This window comes from Sus scrofa, chromosome X (genome assembly GCF_054392235.1).
Source record: "Sus scrofa isolate SSC_HxYL_T2T_F1_AM1 chromosome X, Sscrofa_HxYL_maternal_Yorkshire_Landrace_v2.0, whole genome shotgun sequence".
Taxonomy (NCBI): domain Eukaryota; kingdom Metazoa; phylum Chordata; class Mammalia; order Artiodactyla; family Suidae; genus Sus; species Sus scrofa.
Window position 1 is genome coordinate 19,980,338 of NC_139401.1, and position 20,967 is coordinate 20,001,304.

The 20,967-nt window shown below is 50.1% G+C and overlaps 1 protein-coding gene across 27 annotated transcripts in view; it reads right to left on the reverse strand.

The window, feature by feature from the left end:
* Window positions 1-20,967, reverse strand: part of MAP7D2 (MAP7 domain containing 2) — a 95,350-nt gene that overhangs the window by 8,947 nt on the left and 65,436 nt on the right. For 25 of the 27 annotated variants that reach the window (XM_085008736.1, XM_085008735.1, XM_085008728.1 and 22 more), the window contains 3 exons: window positions 9,569-9,831; window positions 8,802-8,934; window positions 470-695 (listed from right to left, as the gene is read on the reverse strand). In XM_085008736.1, the coding sequence (XP_084864862.1) occupies window positions 470-695; window positions 8,802-8,934; window positions 9,569-9,831 (622 nt within the window). Of the gene's footprint in view, window positions 1-469; window positions 696-4,885; window positions 5,081-8,801; window positions 8,935-9,568; window positions 9,832-20,967 lie in introns of those variants that run through there. The other 2 variants (XM_085008740.1, XM_085008738.1) reach the window with 1 other exon arrangement.

Consider the following 20,967-nt stretch of genomic DNA (forward strand, 5'->3'; position numbering starts at 1 on the left):
CACGTGGCTGGGAGTTTGAGGAAGTTAAATCCCCACGGAGCGGCCTTCAACCAAAAGGAGCAGGAGCTGGGAGACAAATAACCCAGTGTCCTCGCCCTGAGAGGGGCCCTTCTAAGGCCTGCTGTCTCCGAGCGTCCCGGGGCGAGCGAGCTCCGGGTGCCCGCCGTAAGGGGCCCATCGAGGCGCTCACACTGGCTTTCCTCTCCCTCCCCAGCCAGCGTCCTGAGATCATCTCCCAAATACACCAAGGGCACCCACAGCCTCAGGCAGGGTCTGCCTATGGGAGAGCTCGCAGGGACAGCGAGCCAGCACCACCCGTGTCGTCCTTGTGGCCCAAAGTCGCTCCGCTTATTAACCACCCAGTTAAAACACTTCAAATAAACATTGCGAGTCATTCGAATGTACCTCATTTTACCTCCTTTTAACTAAGGCCCTCAAGGAAAGGTCGCCACGAGGGCTTGTGCGGTACCTGCTTTTCGATCACGACTTTTTCTTGCTTTTCTTTTTCTTGTTTTTCCTTTTCTTGCTCTTCTTTCAGCAGCAGCTCCTCCTTGGCCCTCCGCTTGGCCTCCGCCGCCGCCTTCCTTTCCTCCTCCTCCTCCCGCCTCTTCTTTTCCTCTTCCTGCCTACGGGCTTCCTCTTCCAGGCGACGTCGTTCCTCCTCTGCCTTTCTTTTCAGTTCCTCTCTCTGCAGCCTTGTGAGGACATAACTGTTATTAGAAGATGACGACGACGACGTGCTCCAAAGAGAACCTACTAAGAACTGGGTGCCGACAGTAGGGGATGATGTGTGACCCGCTCACAGACGCGTGCGAGTGAATGAGCTTCCACTGAAGAAATGGACTCTTCCTTCCCGGAAAGTCAGTCCAACCCATACAGTTAACCCCGCCCCCCAAAAAACACCAACCTGGGTCGACTTTAAATTCTGTGATACCCACAGTAAAAATGTACCGATTTGTGAACCCACTATAATGAAGATAAGCTGTTACCTAGCCAATCTACAAATGAGCCAGCCCCAGCATTCTTAGTTAATGACAATGCTTTTAAATCTGATTAAAACAAATATTTAAAAGCAACTTAAGTCCAAAAAAACAAGTGTCTCAATGGCCACACCTGTGCCAGTTGGCAATATAAGAGCAGTGGCTATGAACTCAAACAGTTCACTTGGGTTCTAATTAGCATGTGACGTGTGAAGTAGCAAGTGGAAGAAAATACTCAAGAGAAACCTGACATTTAATACAGAAGTTAAAGCATCTAGTCTCCATTTATTTTGGCGTTCTTTAAAAAATCTATTTTGGCTTTTATTCTTTGCTAAATGAAAATAAGAAGGCATTCAGACATGGTTCATCCACAGATGAATGGTGGCTGGTGTAATGACAAAAGGCTGCCATGGTGAGGGCAACGTCTGTGAGGTCTATGTGCTCATTTTTACATTTTGTTCTTCTTGCTCACATGTCATCTTCCTCATTTATGAAAAAATGTGGATCATTGTGCTCATCTTGTCATGACTTACTGACTGGCAATGTGCCACACGGGCAAGGCCAAGACTGTTTTCTGATAGCGCTACTTGCCGTGTGACCTTTCTTTGGAAAGTCACTCAACGTTTCTGATGCCCGTTTTAAAAACGAAAACAGGTAAATGACTGGCTCCTTGACACCTAGGGAGAATTAAATGAGATAATGCGTGGGAAGCACTTCGCACAGTGCCAGATCCTAGCGAGATTCTCAAATGCTAGTTTGTTCTACAATTTAAAATGAGTCCTCTCTTCAATTCCCAGTGATCTCTTAAGTACATCTATAAATATGTACTTTTTTCCCCAGAAATTACCTTTATTGCAAGCATGTACCACTGACTTACTGGGGTGCTGGTATATTGTTATAAAAAGATCAAGACTTAAAAAGAACATCCTTCCATCCTAATGGCTGGCTCCCAATCACGGAGGCAGTTAGCCTATGTGCCATCAAAGAAATATCTTAAAAGGTGAAGAAATGCATAGTTAATAAGACAGTAGCCGAAATCTATAGTGGTACATGATAAGGTACCCTTTGTCTACAGAGGTTGCAATGCCTAAAAGCTGGAACAATTGAAATTGTCAACGAATATTCTGGGAGTTCCTACCCTGGCTCAGCGGGTTACGAACCCAACTAGTATCTGTCAGGACAGAGGTTAGATCCCTGGCCTCACTCAGTGGGTTAAGGATCCTGCATTGCTGTGGTTGTGGTGTAGACCAGTGGCTGTAGTTCCAATTCGACCCCTAGCCTGGGAACCTCCACGTGCTGTGGGTGCGGCCCTAAGAAAGCAAGCAAACAAATAAACCCAAAACAAAACAAATATTCTGTAGCGCCCTGGAGCCTAATCAGAAAGAAACGCACCTCAACGAAACACTAGCCTCTTCAATCAAAGACTAGAATGCCCAACACAGGATTGTAAGAAATGGATGTGTCAATAACAAGGTTCCCCACAAGGCTCATCAGAACACTGGTTCAGTTCTTAGCCCTTTTTTTTTCTTTTTTTCTTTTTTTTTGGCTTTTTAGGGCCGCAGCTGAAGCACATGGAGGTTCCCAAGCTAGGGGTCGAATTGAAGCTGCAGCTGCCGGCCTACACCACAGCTACAGCAACACCAGATCTGAGCCGCACCTGCAACCTACACCACAGCTCATGGCAACACTGGATCCTTAACCCACTGAATGAGGCCAGGGATTGAATCCGCGTCCTCATGGATACTAGTCAGATTCATTTCCGCTGAGCCATGATGGGAACTCCTCTTATCCCTCTTTTTAGGAGCCACCCGTGACTCTCTAAGGCAAGTCCATGCAAAGGATACATTGTCTACGAAATCATTCACAAGCTACTTCAACTTCATCTTCATTCTCAGGATCCCCCAAACCACTCACTGTTTCTTCCATTTTACCATGAGGACTGAGCATGTGCCGGATGCAGACACATGCAGCAGGGAACACGTCCTCTTGGCCCTAGGTCTCCATAAACCCCCTCACCATCCACAACCTAAGTTCCCCCCACAGAGGCCCGTCAGCCCCCGCTTACAGATGAAATTCCCTCCATTTAACCGCACTCTGCTTCCCTCAAAGCATGTGAAAACGGGCTTCCCTGCGTGAAGCCGAGTCTCTCAAAATCCTCTCCAAGAGAGAACACGGGTTTGCTCACTTCCCCGCCACCCTCTGCTGCAGGCAGCCCCACCCCGCTGCCCTTGCTGACGTTACTGAGTCCCCGCCGGAGTTCACCGGACCCACGGGTAGTTCTGTCACCCTCTCCCATCCTTGTTCTTGTCACCCACTCCACAGCCAGCCCCTCTCCTTACCAGGTAGAAAGTACCAGAAAACTGCACTGTAGTCATCATTCAGCGGATGCGTCCCTTATCCCCATCCCTGGGCAGGCATTAGGGTCTTTTGTGCAATGACCCCCATCTCTCAACCTCCAGCCGCCAGCCCCCTCTCATCCCACCGGCTCCTACGTGCACCACGTCCCTGCCACATGCTCAGTTTTGACTCCTTCCGTCTCCAGGTGCGTATGTGGTTTTTACTGTGCTCCCTCCCTTCTGTGCTTCGAAGTGTTTGCTAAAACAAAAGCGTAACTGTCAACATCCTAGCCGTCACCCCCTCCACCTGCCGTCTCTCACCGCCGTCTCTTCGGACCCACCCCGGGCAGCAGTGGGCAGCCCTGGTTTCTGCTCCCTCTTTAATCAGCGGCCCCAGGCTGCCCATCCCCTCCCGAGCACCTGTGGAATGGCATGGAGGCCAGTCTGGGCCCTCCTGGGTTGGCCACACTGGTGAGAGGAAGGCCCAGACCAGGCTGACGGGTCAGTTCCTGCTGGGCCTCGGCCGCCGGGCCGGCCCTCCGCCTTGGTCCCCCAGGCCCCCATGCAAACAGTCCAATCCTCCAGCTTTCCTCAGTCTTTGACATCTTCCCTAATTGATGGCACCACCAACGACCACTTCACAGAGAAGACGGGGCCCCCTGACCTGGGGTCCCCAAACATCACTCCTCTGTGGCCTTACTGCTCAGAAAACTGCCCCCTCTCCTTCTGCTTACACGCAACGGACTGCAAAGGCCTCCACTGGTGCTACTAACTGCACCCCCTCCTGCACCCGTGTTCCTTCCAGGGCCTCGCCCCTCTACACGCACCTTCCTGCGGCCTGCCAAAACGCTGGGCCTCGCCCACCACTCTCCTCGGTGCCCTCCTCCCCGCCTTCTGCTGATGCCCAGGACCTCCGCCCTTCTCCGGGACTGCCCCGCACCGCCGTTCGCCTCCTCAACCCCAAGACCACCAGCCTTTCCTCAACCTCCACGAGTGCCACGAGGACCTCTGCGCAGGAGGCCGAGGGGCCCTGGCTCTCCCTTCCCGCCTCTGGACGGGCCCCCCGCCAAGCTCTCACCCCGACAGCCTGCCGATGCAACGCCAGGTCTGTGTGGCACCTGCTTCCTGCACGGACAGTGGGCGGCAGCCTGGCTGTACGACCTCGCTTGCGGGGGCGTCCTGACCCCAGTGGCTTTCTCCCTGGGCCCTCAGCACCTATTTCAGCTCCTTAACACAACTCACTGTGGAAGCCCAATAAAATCTCTCTGCTCCTAGTTTCTGCCAGTGCCTTCCTTGCCGTGCACCCAGGGTCTAGGGTTTCTTGTCCCCAGTCCAGGAATCCTGATTTACATCCTGGGCCATTAACAAGGCCAGGTGCTGTGTGCCCTGTTCTGCATGCTTCCAGCAGAGCCCCGGTGTCACTGCGAGCAGGGGCTGGACCAGCTTTTGCTCTTCTTCAGGGCCCAGCTGCCTGGCTGCCTCGTCAGCCCTTCTGTTCTGAGCAGTCTCACCCCGACTGGGATGACGTTTCCCTCAACGGTTTGTGACAATGACTGGCTTTCCACGGTCTGGCTCAAGTATCTTTATTTTTCTCTATATTCTCTCATCTGGCAACTACATTTCTGTGGCTTCAACTATCAACTCTAAGAACAAAACAGGCGTGAGGATGATCTTATTCCAAGAGGTGTCCGCTGTGTTCCAGCCCCTGGTTGTCTGGTACTGTACTTTCTCACCTCCCACGTAGTGCTAGCAAAGCTTCATATTCTGGCAAGAGAGAGGAAAACTGGTTTTTGGTCAAGTGAATTGCTCTCATTTTCACCTAGGCACCAGGCTTCAGTTCCATTTCTCGTCACCTGGCTATTTTGTAGGCACCTTAAACTTAGTTTACCTAAAAACCAAACAGATCGTTTTTAGCCTCTGAAACAAATTCCTTTGGTCCTTCCTTTACCTGTCGCTGGGTATACCACTCTCCTAAGTCCTTAGAATCAAATCTCAGCATCAGGAGTTCCCGTGGGGCTCAGCGGTAGTGATTCCAACTAGTATCCATGAGGATGTGGGTTTGATCCCTGGCCTCGCTCAGCGGGTAAAGGAGCCAGGGTTGCCATGAGCTATGGTGTAGGTTGCAGAGGCGGCTCGGATCGCATGTTGCTGTAGCTATGGTGTAGGCTGGCAGCTGTACTTCCAATTTGACCCGTAGCCTGGGAACTTTCATATGCTATGGATGCAGCCCTAAAAAGACAAAAACAAAGAAACAAACTCACCATCAACTTTGAATCAGCCCATTTCTGTTGAGTTGTGCATGTCCAATGGATGGACCACCTGACCTGAACTCATCCTCACTGCTCCAGGTCTACCTCCGCCAACTACCTGCTCTGGCCCCTGCCTTCTCATAACCTGCGACTGCACTGGCTCCTCGGTTGGACCTCTGCCCCCTTCTCTCCCTTCCCTGCAAGGGTACTGAGCATGAGCCCCAGTGATTCAAAGACCGTATCCCAGCCTTTTAAGGTGCCTAGTAGGGGAAGAAGGCTTGTGAGCAAATGAGGGGAGCGATGTGATCAGGTGACCAGCTGGGCTCGGGTGGGTGAAGAGTGGGAGAGGTCCGAACTTTCGCAGGGAGAGGACCAGAAAGGTGGTGGAGAGGGAGCCTGGCTTGACCCGAGTGTGGAGAGTGGAAAGTGTGTCTGGCAAGAAGGAGCACGAGTCCACAGGAGGCAGAGTACAAGCAGATGCGGAGGTGTGAAGCCAGGTGCAAGAGGTGGAGGGGCTGGTGGTGGCCAGAATGTGGCAGGCCTTGAAGGCCCACTGAGGGGCTGGATGGCTCCCGTGGGCAGGGGAGTCACTGCCTGTTAAAGGACAGGAGCAGGACAATGACACTTATGCGAGAACAGGCACTGGGGCCACAGTGTGGACAGTGGATGAGCTCAGCGAGGATGTCACAGACACAGCCCAGGTGAGAGGCCACAGGGGCCAGGGCTCAGAGAAGAGCAGGCACTGGGGGTGAGGCGGGGACAGGAGAGGAGAGAGATGCCAGAGGCAGCAGAGAGACGCCAGAGGCGGCCGAGGCAGACGTGACCAGTGACAGGAGACTGAGGAGGAAGGAAAAGGGAGAGCTGAGCCCTGGCTCTGACCCTTCTGATCGGGGTGCCTGAAGAGATGGAGGCCAGCTTGCGAAAGGAAAAGGCGGTCTGGGAGACCGACAGTCGGGTCTGTCTGGAAATGCTCAATTTGAGATGCTTGCAGGACACACTCAAAGGCAAGCATAAAACAGCTGGAAAGAGTGCCTCTAGGTTCTAGACCAGCGCGAGCCCAGACAACTTTCTGTGATGAGCGAAATGTGCTAGAGATTTGTGCTGTCCAGTGTGGTCGCCACGAGCCAGGCAGCTACACGGCACTTGATATGTGGTTAGTGCAGCTGAGAGACTGGATCTGGCGGATTTTAGGGTATTTACCTTGCGGGAGCCACCCGGGACGAGAGGCGGTTCTGGCGGCGGCATCAGCGGCCTGTACGATTCCCTGCCTCCCTTGTACCAGCAAGTACCGAAGGTTTACACACCAAGACGAAATTAGCTTCAGAACCAGATGGTAAAAGGAGGCAAAGAAAAGATACGGGCAGAAAGGGAGCGAGCGCAGAGGTGGGTGGGCACACCGAACCGAATGCTTAGCATGAGGACGGTGCGAAGCGTGACCCCAAGCACCCGAAGCCAGAGGTGGCTGCCAGCACGACGGAGGTGCGCGCAGAGGAGGGCGCGGCGCTGCTCGGGATGGGCTTGGCTGGCGAAGCAGGCCTCGGGCCGCGGGCCTCGGGCTGGGAGCCCAGGTGACGTGAGAGGGGATGAGGCCTGGACAGAGGAGACTGAGGAGAGACCGAAGAAGCAAGGGCAAGCCAGCCACGGTCAAAGCCAACACAGAAACGGACCCGGAGTGTGGAGTGAGGAGGAAGAGTGCGTGTGAGGAGAGGCCCTAAAGACACAGAGTCCGACTCCCTGTGAAGGACACATGAGAGGGTGCTGGCTGGAAGGCAGAGAAGGTCACCTTCCCCAGCACAAGCGACAGGCCTTCTACCCACCTGCTTGGGGCCTGCGCATCTCAAGGTCTGTCACTGGGGGGCCTGCGAGTCACCTTCCTCTCCTGGGACCCGCCTTTGCGCATCCTGTGGCCCACCCACACCGGCCCAAGCACACCACTCAGCGAAAAGATCTGTTGCTGCTGACCAAAAGGGTGGAGGTTGGAAAATCATCAGAGAAGTCCATGATCTGAAGAAGAGAAGAGCCAGACCCAGCCCCCTACCCCTTAAAAAACCAGATCAGCAAACGTATAATGAGAGACCATGAAAGACTTGCCAAGGTCACTTAAGGATCAAGGATATTCTATTAGAGATTCTCATACCAAGTCAGAAAGAGAAAGGCAAGTACCATATGATATCACTTACATGTGGGATCTAAAGTATGGCACAAACGAACCTATCTACAGACCAGAAATAGACTCGCAGACGGGGAGAGCAGACTTGTGTTTGCCGAGGGGTAGGGGAGGGAGTGGGATGGACTGGGAGTTTGGGATTAGTAGATGCAAACTATTGCATTTAGAATGGATAGGCAATGAGGTCCTGCACGGGGAACTATATCCAATCACTTGTGATGGAACGTGGTGGAAGATAATATGAGAAGAAGAATGTGCATATGTATGCATAACTGGGTCACTCTGCTGTACAGTAGAAACTGACAGAACATTGTAAATCAACTATAATAAAAAATAAAGAGATAAAAAAGAACATTCTATTATTTATTACTCTAAACTCAGCACTGGTCGTGAAGCACTGCAGCATGGCTGGCTCCCTGTCACGCGAACTCTCAATAGTATTGGACTGCCCTCTGTGATTACCCTAAAAGCCTCCCTTATCAATTTAATGATAAAAATTGACCTTGACCTTCAACATGCATTTCTCTTTGAATACTAAGACCAGAGAAGGCAGAACTGTCTGTATTTTGAGCAAGAGTCCTGGGTGCTCAATGCAGTGGTTCTCAAACTGTGGTGAGCTACTGAAGCAGGTCAGGGCCTGGGCCTACGTATTTTCCCTGCACTCCCTGAATGCCTCTGACACCCTCCAGAGGAGGGACCATTGCCATGACGTCTTCGGTCACGCTCCGGGATGGGAGTCTCCAGCCCTCGTGTCGCATGGACTATGAGGTCGGCTTCTGCCCCAACTAGGGGTCTCTGCACAACCCTCCTGTCTCTTACCTGGGGGAGTGAGTCAGGGTAATTTGGAGGTGGGGGGATGATTCAAGAACCAGAATCAAGACCACTACATCTGGAACCTCCTATCTTTTCAGAGTAAACCTCATTCTATAAACAAAGCTCCAGCTCCATTTTTGCTCTGCAAGGCCTGGCTGGTTGTAGAGTCCCTGAGGAGAATGAGGGCTTTCAGTAACCTTCAGATCCAGGAGTCTCCCTCCAGGGGGTCTGAAAAGGTCTGAGTGCCCCCACATACCTGTCTTGTTCTTCCTTCTCCAGCCGTTGCTGCTCTTCCTGTTCCTTCTGCAGCCGGGCCTGTCGTCTCTTTTCTGCCAGGATCTTTGCGGCCTCTCCTGCATCAGTGGTGCCCGCTGTGGGCTTCCACGAGGCTGCATTGGAGGAAAAGATAAGGGCAATGAAACAGTGACTGCACTCACAGGGCGGCTGCCACTCAGAATCGAAAACTCCAACCCAGAGCGCTGGAGCTACTGAAGCAGGACAGGGCCTGGGCCTATGTATTTTTCCTGCACCCCCTGCATGCCTGGGAAATGCTGCCAGGACTAGCACAATCAGCCACTGGGCAGAGAGGCTGCAACAGGCTGGCTGTGACCCTGGATGCATTTCGTGGTGGAGGGCAGTGGAAAGGCGAGGAGAAGAGACAGGGTCGCTAGCAGGTCTCGCAGCAGCCACCCCCGAAGTGCCTATCTGGAGGAACTCTGCACCTGAAACAGAAGCTTAAAGGGCTGAAGGAAAACCCTCTCTGTGGGAAGGGCAGAAGCTGGCTGGCTGCAGCTCAGCACCCCTGCGGGCCTCCGCAGCCAGGAGCGGGGTCAGCCCCTAAGTCTCCGCCAGGAGACCCTCAGGAGAGCGAGGGGAAGGACTTGGGGGGCAACTTGCAAGCCCGAGAAAGCAGCATGAGGGCACGAAGCTGTCTCTGGGACGAATTCCCCCCCTTCCCAAACACGAGACAGCCACGCGGACGGAGCCAGAGGGAGGAGGACCAGCTGGACCACGGGGGCCTACCTCCAGCGCCCTCGGCCTTCCCGCTCGCGTGCTTCTCGGTGGCGTGCCTGTCCGCCACGTGCTTCTCTGGGGCCTCCTCTCCGGGCAGGCCGGCCGCCTGCTGAGCCAGGGCGCCCTCCCTTTCCTTGTTGCTCTTCTCTTTGTCTGCTTTCTTCTTGGGTGTTTCCTGGCCAGAAAAGGCAGGAAGGCGGTACTTCACCGGAGACCCTAGGTATGGCGGCTTCGCATTCTTTGGAGACTGTGGATAGGCTTTTGGAGTTGCCCTGGAAAACCAAAACCGTGCCAGAAGATGATCACCGGGCCTGCCCACAGAACCCTCTGTTCCTAAGACACCTGGCTCCAGAAAGCTGAGCGACTTCCTCCTTGGAAGGAAGGGGCGGCACACACTCAGGAGACCCCGACGTACCATGACTCTGACGGGAGCATATGGCATCTAGAAGATGGCCCTGGCAGAAGGGACACTATTCAGACATGCCCAGCTAATGACACCAGTCCTAATTTCCCTGAAATTTGATGACAACCTAAGAATACAGCGTCAGGCACTCTCCCATCTCCTCTTTTTAGATGAACGCCAGGGTGGGGTCTGGCTTCAGCATACGGCAATGAACAAGCCTGCTCCTGTTTTTTTCCCGACTATGACAAAATACGTGTAACATGACATTTACCGTCTCAACCGCTTTTTTAAGTGCACAGTTCCATGGCATTAAGTGGCATTCACAGTGTGGTGCAACCATCGCCGCTCTCTCCCCATCTCCAGAACCCTGTACCCTTTCAATACTAACTTCCCATTCCCGCCTCTCTCCATTCCTCGGCAACCGCCTTCCTGCTTCCAGGCTGCAGGAACCTGACTATTCCAGGCACCTCACAGAAATGGAATCATGTGGTCTTGGTCCCTTTGTATCTAGCTGATTTCGCTCAGCAAACAATGTCTTCGATGTTTCTACTTCTTATTTTATTCGTTTATTTATTTTTTAAGGGCCGCGTCTGCGGCATATGGAGGTTCCCAGGCTAGGGGTCCATTTAGAGCTGTAGCCTCCAGCCTACACCACAGCAACACCAGATCCTTAACCCACTGAGCGAGGCCAAGGATCAAACCGGCAACCTCATGGTTCCTAGTCGGATTCGTTTCCTCTGCGCCATGATGGGAACTCCCTACTTCCTTTTTTAAATTCACCTTTACTGAGATATAATTGATATCTAGTTCCTCTTCAAGTTCTGAGAAAAAAAATCAGCCTAAGGGTGAAGAGATAGGGCGTCTTTCTGGAGGTTCTTAAGGTTTAAAAGAATCTCTCCTGCTACTGGAAAGATGCAAAAGAAGATGAGGACAAGCCCATTTCTATCCAGGGAAACACCATTTTGCTAAAATGTAGGACCCCGTCTTATGTCTGTTGGCAGGCGGTCCATCACAGGTGTGCTGGCCCAGGCCTGGCTCCTAGGGAGCGCTGGCTGTGGACCATGTACGTACGAGCCTGGCCTCAGTTGCCGAGTGTACCCAGAAGTTCGAAGAGGGATGTGACATTTGTACAGAGTACTTTCAGGAGGAACATAAAGTAATCTGTTCGTAAATGACAAATTGTCACTCTCAATCCTGTAGCAGGCTGAACTATATGAAACTGCTAATACTCAACTGATTTTGACCAATAAAAAAGCAATAAAAATGGCAACTCAACATAATATTAAAGGCCAATTTCTCACCAGAGACTTAAAGAGTTACCTAATCGGATCCTGGCGATAAGGAAAAAATATGATGAGATCAATATTAAACTTGGTAGTGAGCTGGAAAATACTCCTCAAGTGGTATGTGGCCTGAATAACATGCAGGCCAGCTTTCCAGTGATGCTCAGAGTAAAAAGGTCAATTTTGGGGCCCAGGAGAAGACCTTTGCTCAGTCAATTCTAGGCTGAGGGCCACACAGTGATGTGATCACTTAGCCAAATGAATACGACCTAAACAAGATGTGAATTTTTTATTACTTTTATTTTATGGTTTTTATTTTTCCATTATAGTTGATCTACCGTGTTCTGTCAACTTCTACTGTAGAGCAAAGTGAGATTTGAATTTTTAAAATTCAATTGAGTCAGCATCAACCATTTTGCTGATATGGAATCATCCATACCCCACTTCCACGGTGAACTGCCCTGCCTGCCCCTCTCTGGCAGTCTGCTCCTGAGCTGGACCACTGTGACCCCAGAAAGAATCGCTTTATACAAGCCATACTGCCTTCCCTTGCATCATCAACCTGTCAGACCTGGAGATACACAGAAACCCTGTGACACCCTGTCCACGGAGACTGTTCTCCCTCTGACCTTGGGCTCAGCTGAATCAGGCCCCACTGCGCCTAAGGGACCTCTCAACGACGAGGAGTTTCTTTCCACGTGCACTATATAAGCCTGGTTTTCTACGCCTATTCCTGGACCCTGACCAGAGAAACGTCGGGCGCAGACTCCTCTTGAGCCTCCTCCATAGACCTACACATACGTACCAGGGTTTCTCAATCCTGCTGCTACTGACACTTGGGGCTGGAGCATTCTTTCTTGTGGGGCTGTTCTGTGCACTGTTTAGAAGTACCCCTGGCCTCAACCCACTAGATGCCAGCAGCAATTGCTAGGTGGTGACAATCAAAAATTTCTCCAGACACTGTCAAACGTCCCCTCAGGGGCAAAGACAGTCCCCAGCTGAGATCCACAGAGATGAGACATACACACAGATCCTCCTCACATATACACACTTTCTAGCTGTGTAAAGCAGATAAAAGCGGAGCTGCTCTGGTTGCACGGGCAGCCATACCCTCTGAGACAAGCCTATGAGCCTCCTGAGAGCCTCAGCTTGAGAGGTAACCATTAGCGCCTTCTGCGTTCAGAGGGAGCCACACCTGGATCCCTCCCTCGGTGATTTGGAGCCCAGATTTCCTCTAGAACTCTCCAAAACTGCGTCCCTGCTCCAGCCCCGCAGGCAGAGTGCTGTCTACACCCCAGCCACTAGGCTGCTAAATGTAGAAATGTACATAGGAGTTCCCGTCGTAGTGCAGCGGAAACAAATCCGACTAGGAACCATGAGGTTGCGGGTTTGATCCCCGGCCTCACTCAGTGGGTTAAGGATCTGGTGTTGCCGTGAGCTGTGGTGTAGGTCGCAGACGTGGCTTGGATCTGGAGTTGCTGTGGCTGTGCCATAGGCCAGCGTCTACAGCTAGCCTGGGATCCTCCATATGCCGCGAGTGCGGCCCTAAAAAGAAAAAAGAAAAAGAAAGAAAGAAAGAAAAGAAACACACATATGCATGTATATGTGTGTCTCTTAGTTGTCAAAACTGGTATGACAGGTACAGTTATTATGGTTACTTTATGGATGAGGAAGCTGGGGTCAGAGAGGTTAAGTAGGTCATGGACTGCAGTCTGAGCCTATGACTCCCTGACTTGACTTCTGACAACTCTGCCCTACCCCCTGTGCCACAGTGGTGGCTAAGGCAGAGTCTGGGGGTCACCATGTCCCCCAGATAATCATGTCAGAATTGGCACAGAGTAATGAGCATGCAAGAGCTGTCAGATATAAGTACTGATTAAATATATGATAATATAAAAATCCAAATTATCCTCACAGATAAGAATGAATCAAAAGCAAAAGAACTATAATGGGAAACTGCAAGCCCTGCAACCTCACGATGACAGCACTCCACTAAAAGCATCGTTTTCTAATCAGCTGCAAAAACCCGGATTTAGGTTCAAACAGCCTGTACATCCATATGGCAAGAGATCTTCCGCTTGGCAACACCCTCCATTCGTGCTGTCATCCGAGGCCGTAATGTTGCTATAACCACCAGGAGGGTATCTTGAGGGACCTGGTCTAATGCGCTAAGCAGATAAAAACATGTCACCTACTCTCTGGAATGTCAAGTTCATGTTTTGTGCAGCTCCTGTCCAGCTACAGGGCAGGGGCGGGCAATGCCAAAGAAGCACGCTTGGGTATGGGATCGGGAGAGAGAGGCGCTAGGAAAGACTGCTACTTTATGTAGAGGACACCGACAGAAACGTCTCTTCCCATAAGCATTCCTACCTTGACTCATTAAACAGGAATTCCTGGTACTAAAAGGACTGGGGGGAAGAAAAAGGAATTCCTTTGGAACGGATAAGCAATGAGATCCTGCTGGATGGCACTGGGAACTATGTCTAGTCACTTAGGATGGAGCACGACGGAGGATAATGTGAGAAAAAGGATGTATATATGTGTGTGTGACTGGGTCTCTTTGCTGTACTGTAGAAAAGTGACAGAACACTGTAAACCAGCCATAGGAGTTCCCGTCGTGGCGCAGCAGAAATGAATCTGACTAGGAACCATACGGATGCAGGTTCGATCCCTGGCCTCACTGAGTGGGTTGGGGATCCGGCATTGCCATGAGTTGTGGTGTAGGTCGCAGAGGAGGCTCAGATGCTGAGTTGCTGTGGCTGTGGTGTAGGCCGGTGGCTATAGCTCCGATTTGATCCCTAGGCTGGGAACCTCCATATGCCACAGGTCTGGCCCTAAAAATACAAAAGACAAAAAAAAAAAAAAAAAAGGACTGGCAAAAAGCATCATCCTACAAGGAAATTGCTACTTCCTTGCCCTCATCCTCCTCCCCATGACTGCTCTGCTTGGTGAGATGGAGCTAAGGTGCTGGGCGCACAGCACCCAGTCTATTCACATGTTCTCGGGAACCCGCCTACAGTGAACCCACATCTGCGCTTCCTTCAGCGGTGCCCAAAGAGGCAGGCTCCGCCCGGGCCCATGGTGTGCGGTGCCTCGGCCACACATGCACAGACGTACAAGGGGCTCTTCTGCAGACACCACTCCCACCAGAAGGGTCCCCAGGATTGGACCCGGGGGAGTGGGGAAGAGGCCTGAACTGGCTCCAGGCCCAGTTTACACTACAGTCCAGCCTTCGTGGCAGAAAGCCAGCATGCATCTGGTCTACGTGGCTCACTCTCAGAAGGGAATGGAGCTCAATGAAGTGACACCCTCAGTCCGTGTAAGACGGACAGGCAGGGCCGGACTCCAATCCCAGGGAGCAAAGGCTGCCTGGCCTGGCTCGGGGAGCCTCTGACAGCTTCAGATCTACTCAGCCCTGAGCAGCCTTGGGTCAACTTGCTTTAACAGACCAGTCATGTGTACATTCTATTCATACCACAGACTGTAAGATTTTATTCAAAATAAAACTCTGCCAGTTATCTATGAGCACACACCTAAAAATAATTTTCACCTGAGAGGTAAAGGTAGATTACTTGGGAAAAAAAACTCAATATACTAAGGAGTCTATTTACACTCCCCGTGCCCAATAAACAAAACAGATTAGAAAATACACACACACACATACACACACAGTTATAGGCACACACAAACATGACCTTCAAATTAGAAGAGCATAAAAAGTCATGGATTTTTTTTTAACAGTTAGTGACCAAAATAGAGAATACAATCTTAGAAGTTCCCTATTTTATCTCCAAATTTGCTGTTCACTCATTCCTTCCCTGTGTGGATTTAGTTCCCTGCCAGGCCACACGCAAGAGCTGTTGACCATGGGCAGCTTGAACCAGGCAATGCTGGTCCGGCAGGCTCCGAGGCTCTCTGGCCCCCTGCTCACACTAACTTATTGCAAGTCAAATGAAGTCTGGCAAAGTTACCGTTTCTCCAATTTCCTAGAAATGGATCACTTGGCTGATGAAATGAACAGAAATTAATCAGGGGAACTCACTGTGCCTTCATAGAGTTTTAAGTAGGTTCTCATCTACTTCATAAGGGTCTATTTGATCATCACAATAACCCAGTGAAGTAGGTGGGAAATTATTACTAACTGCCTTATTTGTCTTTTTATGGTCGCACCTGTGACATATGGAGGTTCCCAGGCTAGGGGTCGAATGGGAGCTGCAGCAGCCAGCCTACACCACAACCCTAGCAACACCAGATTCAAGCCGCATCTGGGACCTACACCCCAGCACACGGCAACACCAGTACCTTAACCCACTGATCGAGGCCAGGGATCAAACCTGAATCCTCACAGAGATAGCACTGGGTCCTTAACCCATTGAGCCACAATGGGAACTCCTAGTAACTGCATTTTACATAAGAAAACCAAAGTCCTAAAAGCTTAAATGACCTTTCCCAAGAAGTGTAATCAGACGGGAGAACCAGGGCTGGCACCCAAATCATTTGATTCCTAATACTGCTTTTTCAAAATAACTTTTCCACTTTAATTTTTAAAAGTTCAATACCTCCAATGATAATCTAACAAAGGGAAGTCACAAGTTTTGTTGGGGTGACAGAGATAAGCCTTCCTGATGCACAGGGCAGGTGCCTCAAACCTCAAACCTCCATGTGAGTGAGGTTCCGAGACTGGTAGGAAATAGAAGCAAATACCTCTGTAAGTACAGCAGCAAGAATAACTCTCGGGAGAGGACTGTCACGCTTCTGAACGTGAGTTTATGGCCACTAAGAACCCCAAAGGTCTTTTTTCCTTTTTTCAACATCTTGAATCTAATGCTATTTTATCCAACGCCACTTGACTCCAGACACAGTGAACATAGCCCACCCAAAGTATGGGAGGGGTCTGGGAGACATCTATTTGATAACGGCCACATTTTACAACTTTCCAGAGAGAAAAAGAACAATTTAAAACCAGTGAAACCTGTGGATCCCACCTTAACCCAGGGATCAGAGTCACCATCACAGGTAATGAAACCACCTTACATCATGGCCTCCTGATATGATGCGCTGAGAAGGAACCAATATCCCTTCCACCGGATTCCTGCCCCAAATATATAACCTGAGTTTAATCATGAGGAAATGGCCAAGTGGCTCAAAGTGAAGAGCAGTGTTGGAAAAAAAAAAAAACAAACAAAAAAAACTGGCCTGTGTTCTTTAACAATGTCAAGTTCATAAAGAAAGGCTGAAGAACCATTCCAATTTAACGGAGACTAAGGAGGCGAGACAACTAAATGCAATGTGGGACCCAGGGCTGGATCCTGGATGAGGAAAAAAAATGCTACAGAGGATCGCATTGGGACAATAGGCAAAAGCTGTACACAGTCTATAAATTACGTAACAATACCACGGCAAAGTTAAACTTTCTGATTTTCACAACTGTACTGTGGTTCTACAAAAAAATGTCTTTAGTCGTAGGGATAAAGGGTTACGATGCCTTCAACTTACTCTCAAATGGTCCTGGGAAAATTGTATGTGTGCACTTGTATGTGTGTGTGTGGAGACTGTGTGAGAATGAGTGGGGGGATGAGAATGATGAAGCAAGCATGGCTAAATGCTAACAGGCTGAAAGGTGTGCAAGAGTTCTTTGCTCTAGTCTTGTAATCCTTCTGCAGGGTTGAAACAATTTCAAAATAACAAGGGTTTAAAAATTTGTCTAAAGTCAAATTATCCTCTAGTGAGACTGACAGATGTAGAACTAGGACTGGGTATTTAAGTATGTCTGTGAGGAGGGGGTATAACTTAACATTTGCAATCATCCTTTTTAAGAAAAATTTCAGGTAAGAACGTGAAAACCTGAGAACGATGGTGGTACAGGAAACCAAGAATTTAATTGTCAATGTGGGGAGCCCTGATCCACTGTAGATGCTCATCTGTAGGCAGAGATAACCAGGCCACACGGCTACTGGAGAAGCCTATGGGAATGGTGCTCGGTAATGACCAATCGTAAGTCCTCAGCCACCAAAGGACTCTGCCATGGACCTGGGATTCTGAGTGGGAGGTGCTTATTTTGGGCCATCCATACAACTTCAACTCAATTTTTTCCCTCGTATGTACTGTTTTATTTCTAATGTATGATAAAGTGAAATTAACCTACATTCCGGATAGAGAACTGACCTCAGAGATATGAGCTATTGCTGAAAGTGACTATCTCTGGCAGATTATCTTTTCCAAAGAAGGTCATAATAACATCTCCTCTCATTCCACATGATCTTTGGAATTCATTTTCCCATCCCGTGGAATCTGGAGTGGCCCCGCTGCTTTGAGCAAGCAAATGCAGCAGAGAAAGAATGCTGTGCCAATCCGGGACAGAGTCCTCAACTGGCTTGACAGCCTCTGCTTCCTGTCCGGGGGAATACTCACTGCTGGGGACGCTCCCTCTTGGAACACAGCCGCCATGCTGTGAGAGACCTAAATCAAATGAAGAGGCTCTATGTCAGCATTCTCTTCTGGTTAACAGCCCCAGGTGAGCTCCAGCCAACAATGCCAGCTTTCACTGCCAGCCTGGTGAATGGGGCATCCTGGACCTTAAGCTTAGGAGAGCCCCTAAGCTGTCACTGCAGCGCCAGCTGGCACATGGAAAACCCTAGGTGAGAAGAGCCCAGTGAGCCTAAGTCAATCCACTGAACAACCACACAAAAGACCTCAAGAAAGACCCTCCCGAGTAAGCAGAGCTGTGAGAATTAATAACAAATTGTTGTCTTATGCCACTAAATTTTAGGGAGTTTCTTAGAGCAGCAATGGACAACTGAAACATTCCCCATCAAAATGACCAAACTAACTTAGAATACATTTCTAACCTGAAACCGTTAGAGAATAGCTCACTCTGAAGAACGAGGAGTACAGGCAGCACCAACACTCAAAGGCAGAGACAGGCTGAGTAAATCCACTCGGCCACACTCACTTCCCTTCTCTAGCTTACAAGAAGAAAGCTATGCTTCATCTACAGCTCTGACGGTGTTGTGAAAGCTAGTTTGCTAAACACCCATGCAAGTACCCAACAATGCCAACCAACAATGAAAATGAACTTTAATACTTCAAAGAGCAATGCCACTGAAACACACAGCCGCCAAAGGGCAACGTACTCTATCTGAGATCCCGAAGGAGAACAATGCGCTGTCAGAGCCACACATCACATGGCCTGTCTGGGTTTCTGGATAGGAGTTCTAGGTGACTGACTAGGCCTCCCATCTAAAGCCATGTCACTTCCAGTGTGCTTTAAGGATCACACACTTGGTCTGCACAGAGGGGAGGTCGAAAATGCCACCTTGGTTGGGGTTTATTGCGTGTGACACCATTTTAAAAACCAAGTGTTTCTTTCTTTTCTTTTCCTCTTTTTTTTTTTTTTTTTTTTTTTTTTTGTCTTTTGCCATTTCTTGGGCCGCTCCTGCAGCATATGGAAGTTCCCAGGCTAGGGGTCCAATCAGAGCTGTAGCCACCGGCCTATACCACAGCCACAGCAACGCGGGATCAGAGCCGCGTCTGCAATCTACATCACAGCTCACGGCAATGCCAGATCCCCAACCCACTGAGCAAGGCCAGGGATCAAACCCGCAACCTCATGGTTCCTAGTTGGATTCATCAACCACTGAGCCATGACGGGAACTCCCCAAGTGTTTCTTTTTCATCTTTCTTCAATACTGAGTATATAAAAGAATATTTATAAAACATAAATGTATGAAGAATGACATAACAAATACCCACACATGCACCAACTATTTCAAAAGAAAGACGAATGATACCAGGATCCCCTTGTGTCCCTCCTAGATCCCATCCCTTCTTCCCACTCAGAGGCCACCATCACTGAATTTTATGTTTGCCGTTTTCTTACTTTGTCTAAAAATCATTTCACCACATTTATATTCTTTTTTTTTTTTTAAGGGTTGCACCTGCGGCATATGGAGGTTCCCAGGCTAGGGGTCTAATCGGACCAGTAGCCACCGGCCTACACCACAGCCACAGCAACATAGGATCTGAGCCGCATCTGCAACCTACACCACAGCTCACGGCAACGCCGGACCCTTAACCCACTGAGCGAGGCCAGGAATCCAACCCGCAACCTCATGGTTTCTAGTCGGATTCGTTAACCACTGAGCTAAGACAGGAACTGCCACATTTATATTCTTAAAAACACTTTGGTTTTGCACATCTGGGAAATCAGCGTAAATGGAATCATACTATTGACATTCTTCCACTATGTCCCTTTTCTGCTCGACACTACCCTCGTGAGCTCTACCCACAGGTTGTGGGCAGCTGTATGCCATTCTTTTTCACTGCTGTATAATTTGGTTGGATTTTCAGAATTTACTTACAATCCACCTGACTCACCACATTGCTCGGACTTGGCCTCTGCCCAGTATGGTTCAGCACTATCTTTCTTTCTTTCTTTCTTTCTTTCAAGTCAAGAAACATTTGCTATTCCTTAGACCTCTTGACTTGGTAATTTTGATTTAGAGGGGCCCGAGCAACCTCTATCCCCAGGGCACCTGGTAAAGAGATAAGGATTCTGGCAGCTGAACAGTGCACAGCACGTCCAACTGTGTCCTGCCTGCCCCATAGATGACACTTAAGGGGCTCTGAAAAGAAAGGCCATTCCACTCATTTTTAGCTGAAAGTGGCAGCAATACCCTTGCAGGACGGAATAGAGGCTGGCATCCCTCATCCTTCAAAAATTCCCCAAGTGAAATACATCGCCCAGCAAATAGAATGTTTGAGGAGCTGATCAGTGGGAGGACAAACATCCGGGAAGGAACGAGGAGGCAAAGGCCAGAGTCCTTGGGCAGGTCTGGCTCCAGCACTGCGTGTCCCTGCCAGCCGACCCCACTCTGCCCTCCAGGTTCTCCTTCGCTCCAGCTTTCGTGCCACAGACTCAGCCTGAGCACCGCCTGTACCACCACAAACCGAGCCAGCCCCGTGCTCACAGCTGTCTAGCAGGAGACGATTGAGTGCAGCGAGGCCTGCTTCCTCACCTCATGCCAGGCACTCCACTCAAATGTCACCTCCTCAGAGGAGCCTTTCCTGACCATCGGATCCAGCAATTCCCTCCACCATTATCCGCCGTCTGATCTGGGTTCACTGTTCTTCACAGAACTTATCACACCTGCTGTGACTATTGGCTGTTCACTGTCCGGCAAGCTCCACGAGGGAGCACTGGACACAGCGCAGGTGCTCTTCGGGTATTTGATGAATGAATGAATGACACAGCTATGCTCTGTGAGCACAGAAAAGGGTGCAAATTTAGCTTTGGCTGGTTCTGGAGAGGCTGAGAGCCGAGCTGAGTCCTGAGGGATGAGCACGTGGAGGTGGATGGCTTTCTCTCAGGAGGCCTGGAGCTGTCCTCATCTGCACCTACATCTCTCTCCTGCCTCGCTTGGGTCCGAGCTGAGACTGGTTCCATCCCTTTGGGGATTCTCTGGAGCATCTGGCACAGTGACCCGCATTCATTCGTTCCACAAATACTTATAAAGAATATACAGATGCCCAACGCTAGTCTAGATAGAGTGGAAATGTTACATATTTCTCTAAATTGAATTGAATTGAATTTTATTTTATTTTATTTTTTTTGTCTTTTTTTGCTATTTCTTTGGGCCGTTCCCGGGCTAGGGGTCGCATCGGAGCTGTAGCCACCAGCCTACGCCACAGCCACAGCAACGCGGGATCCTTAACCCACTGAG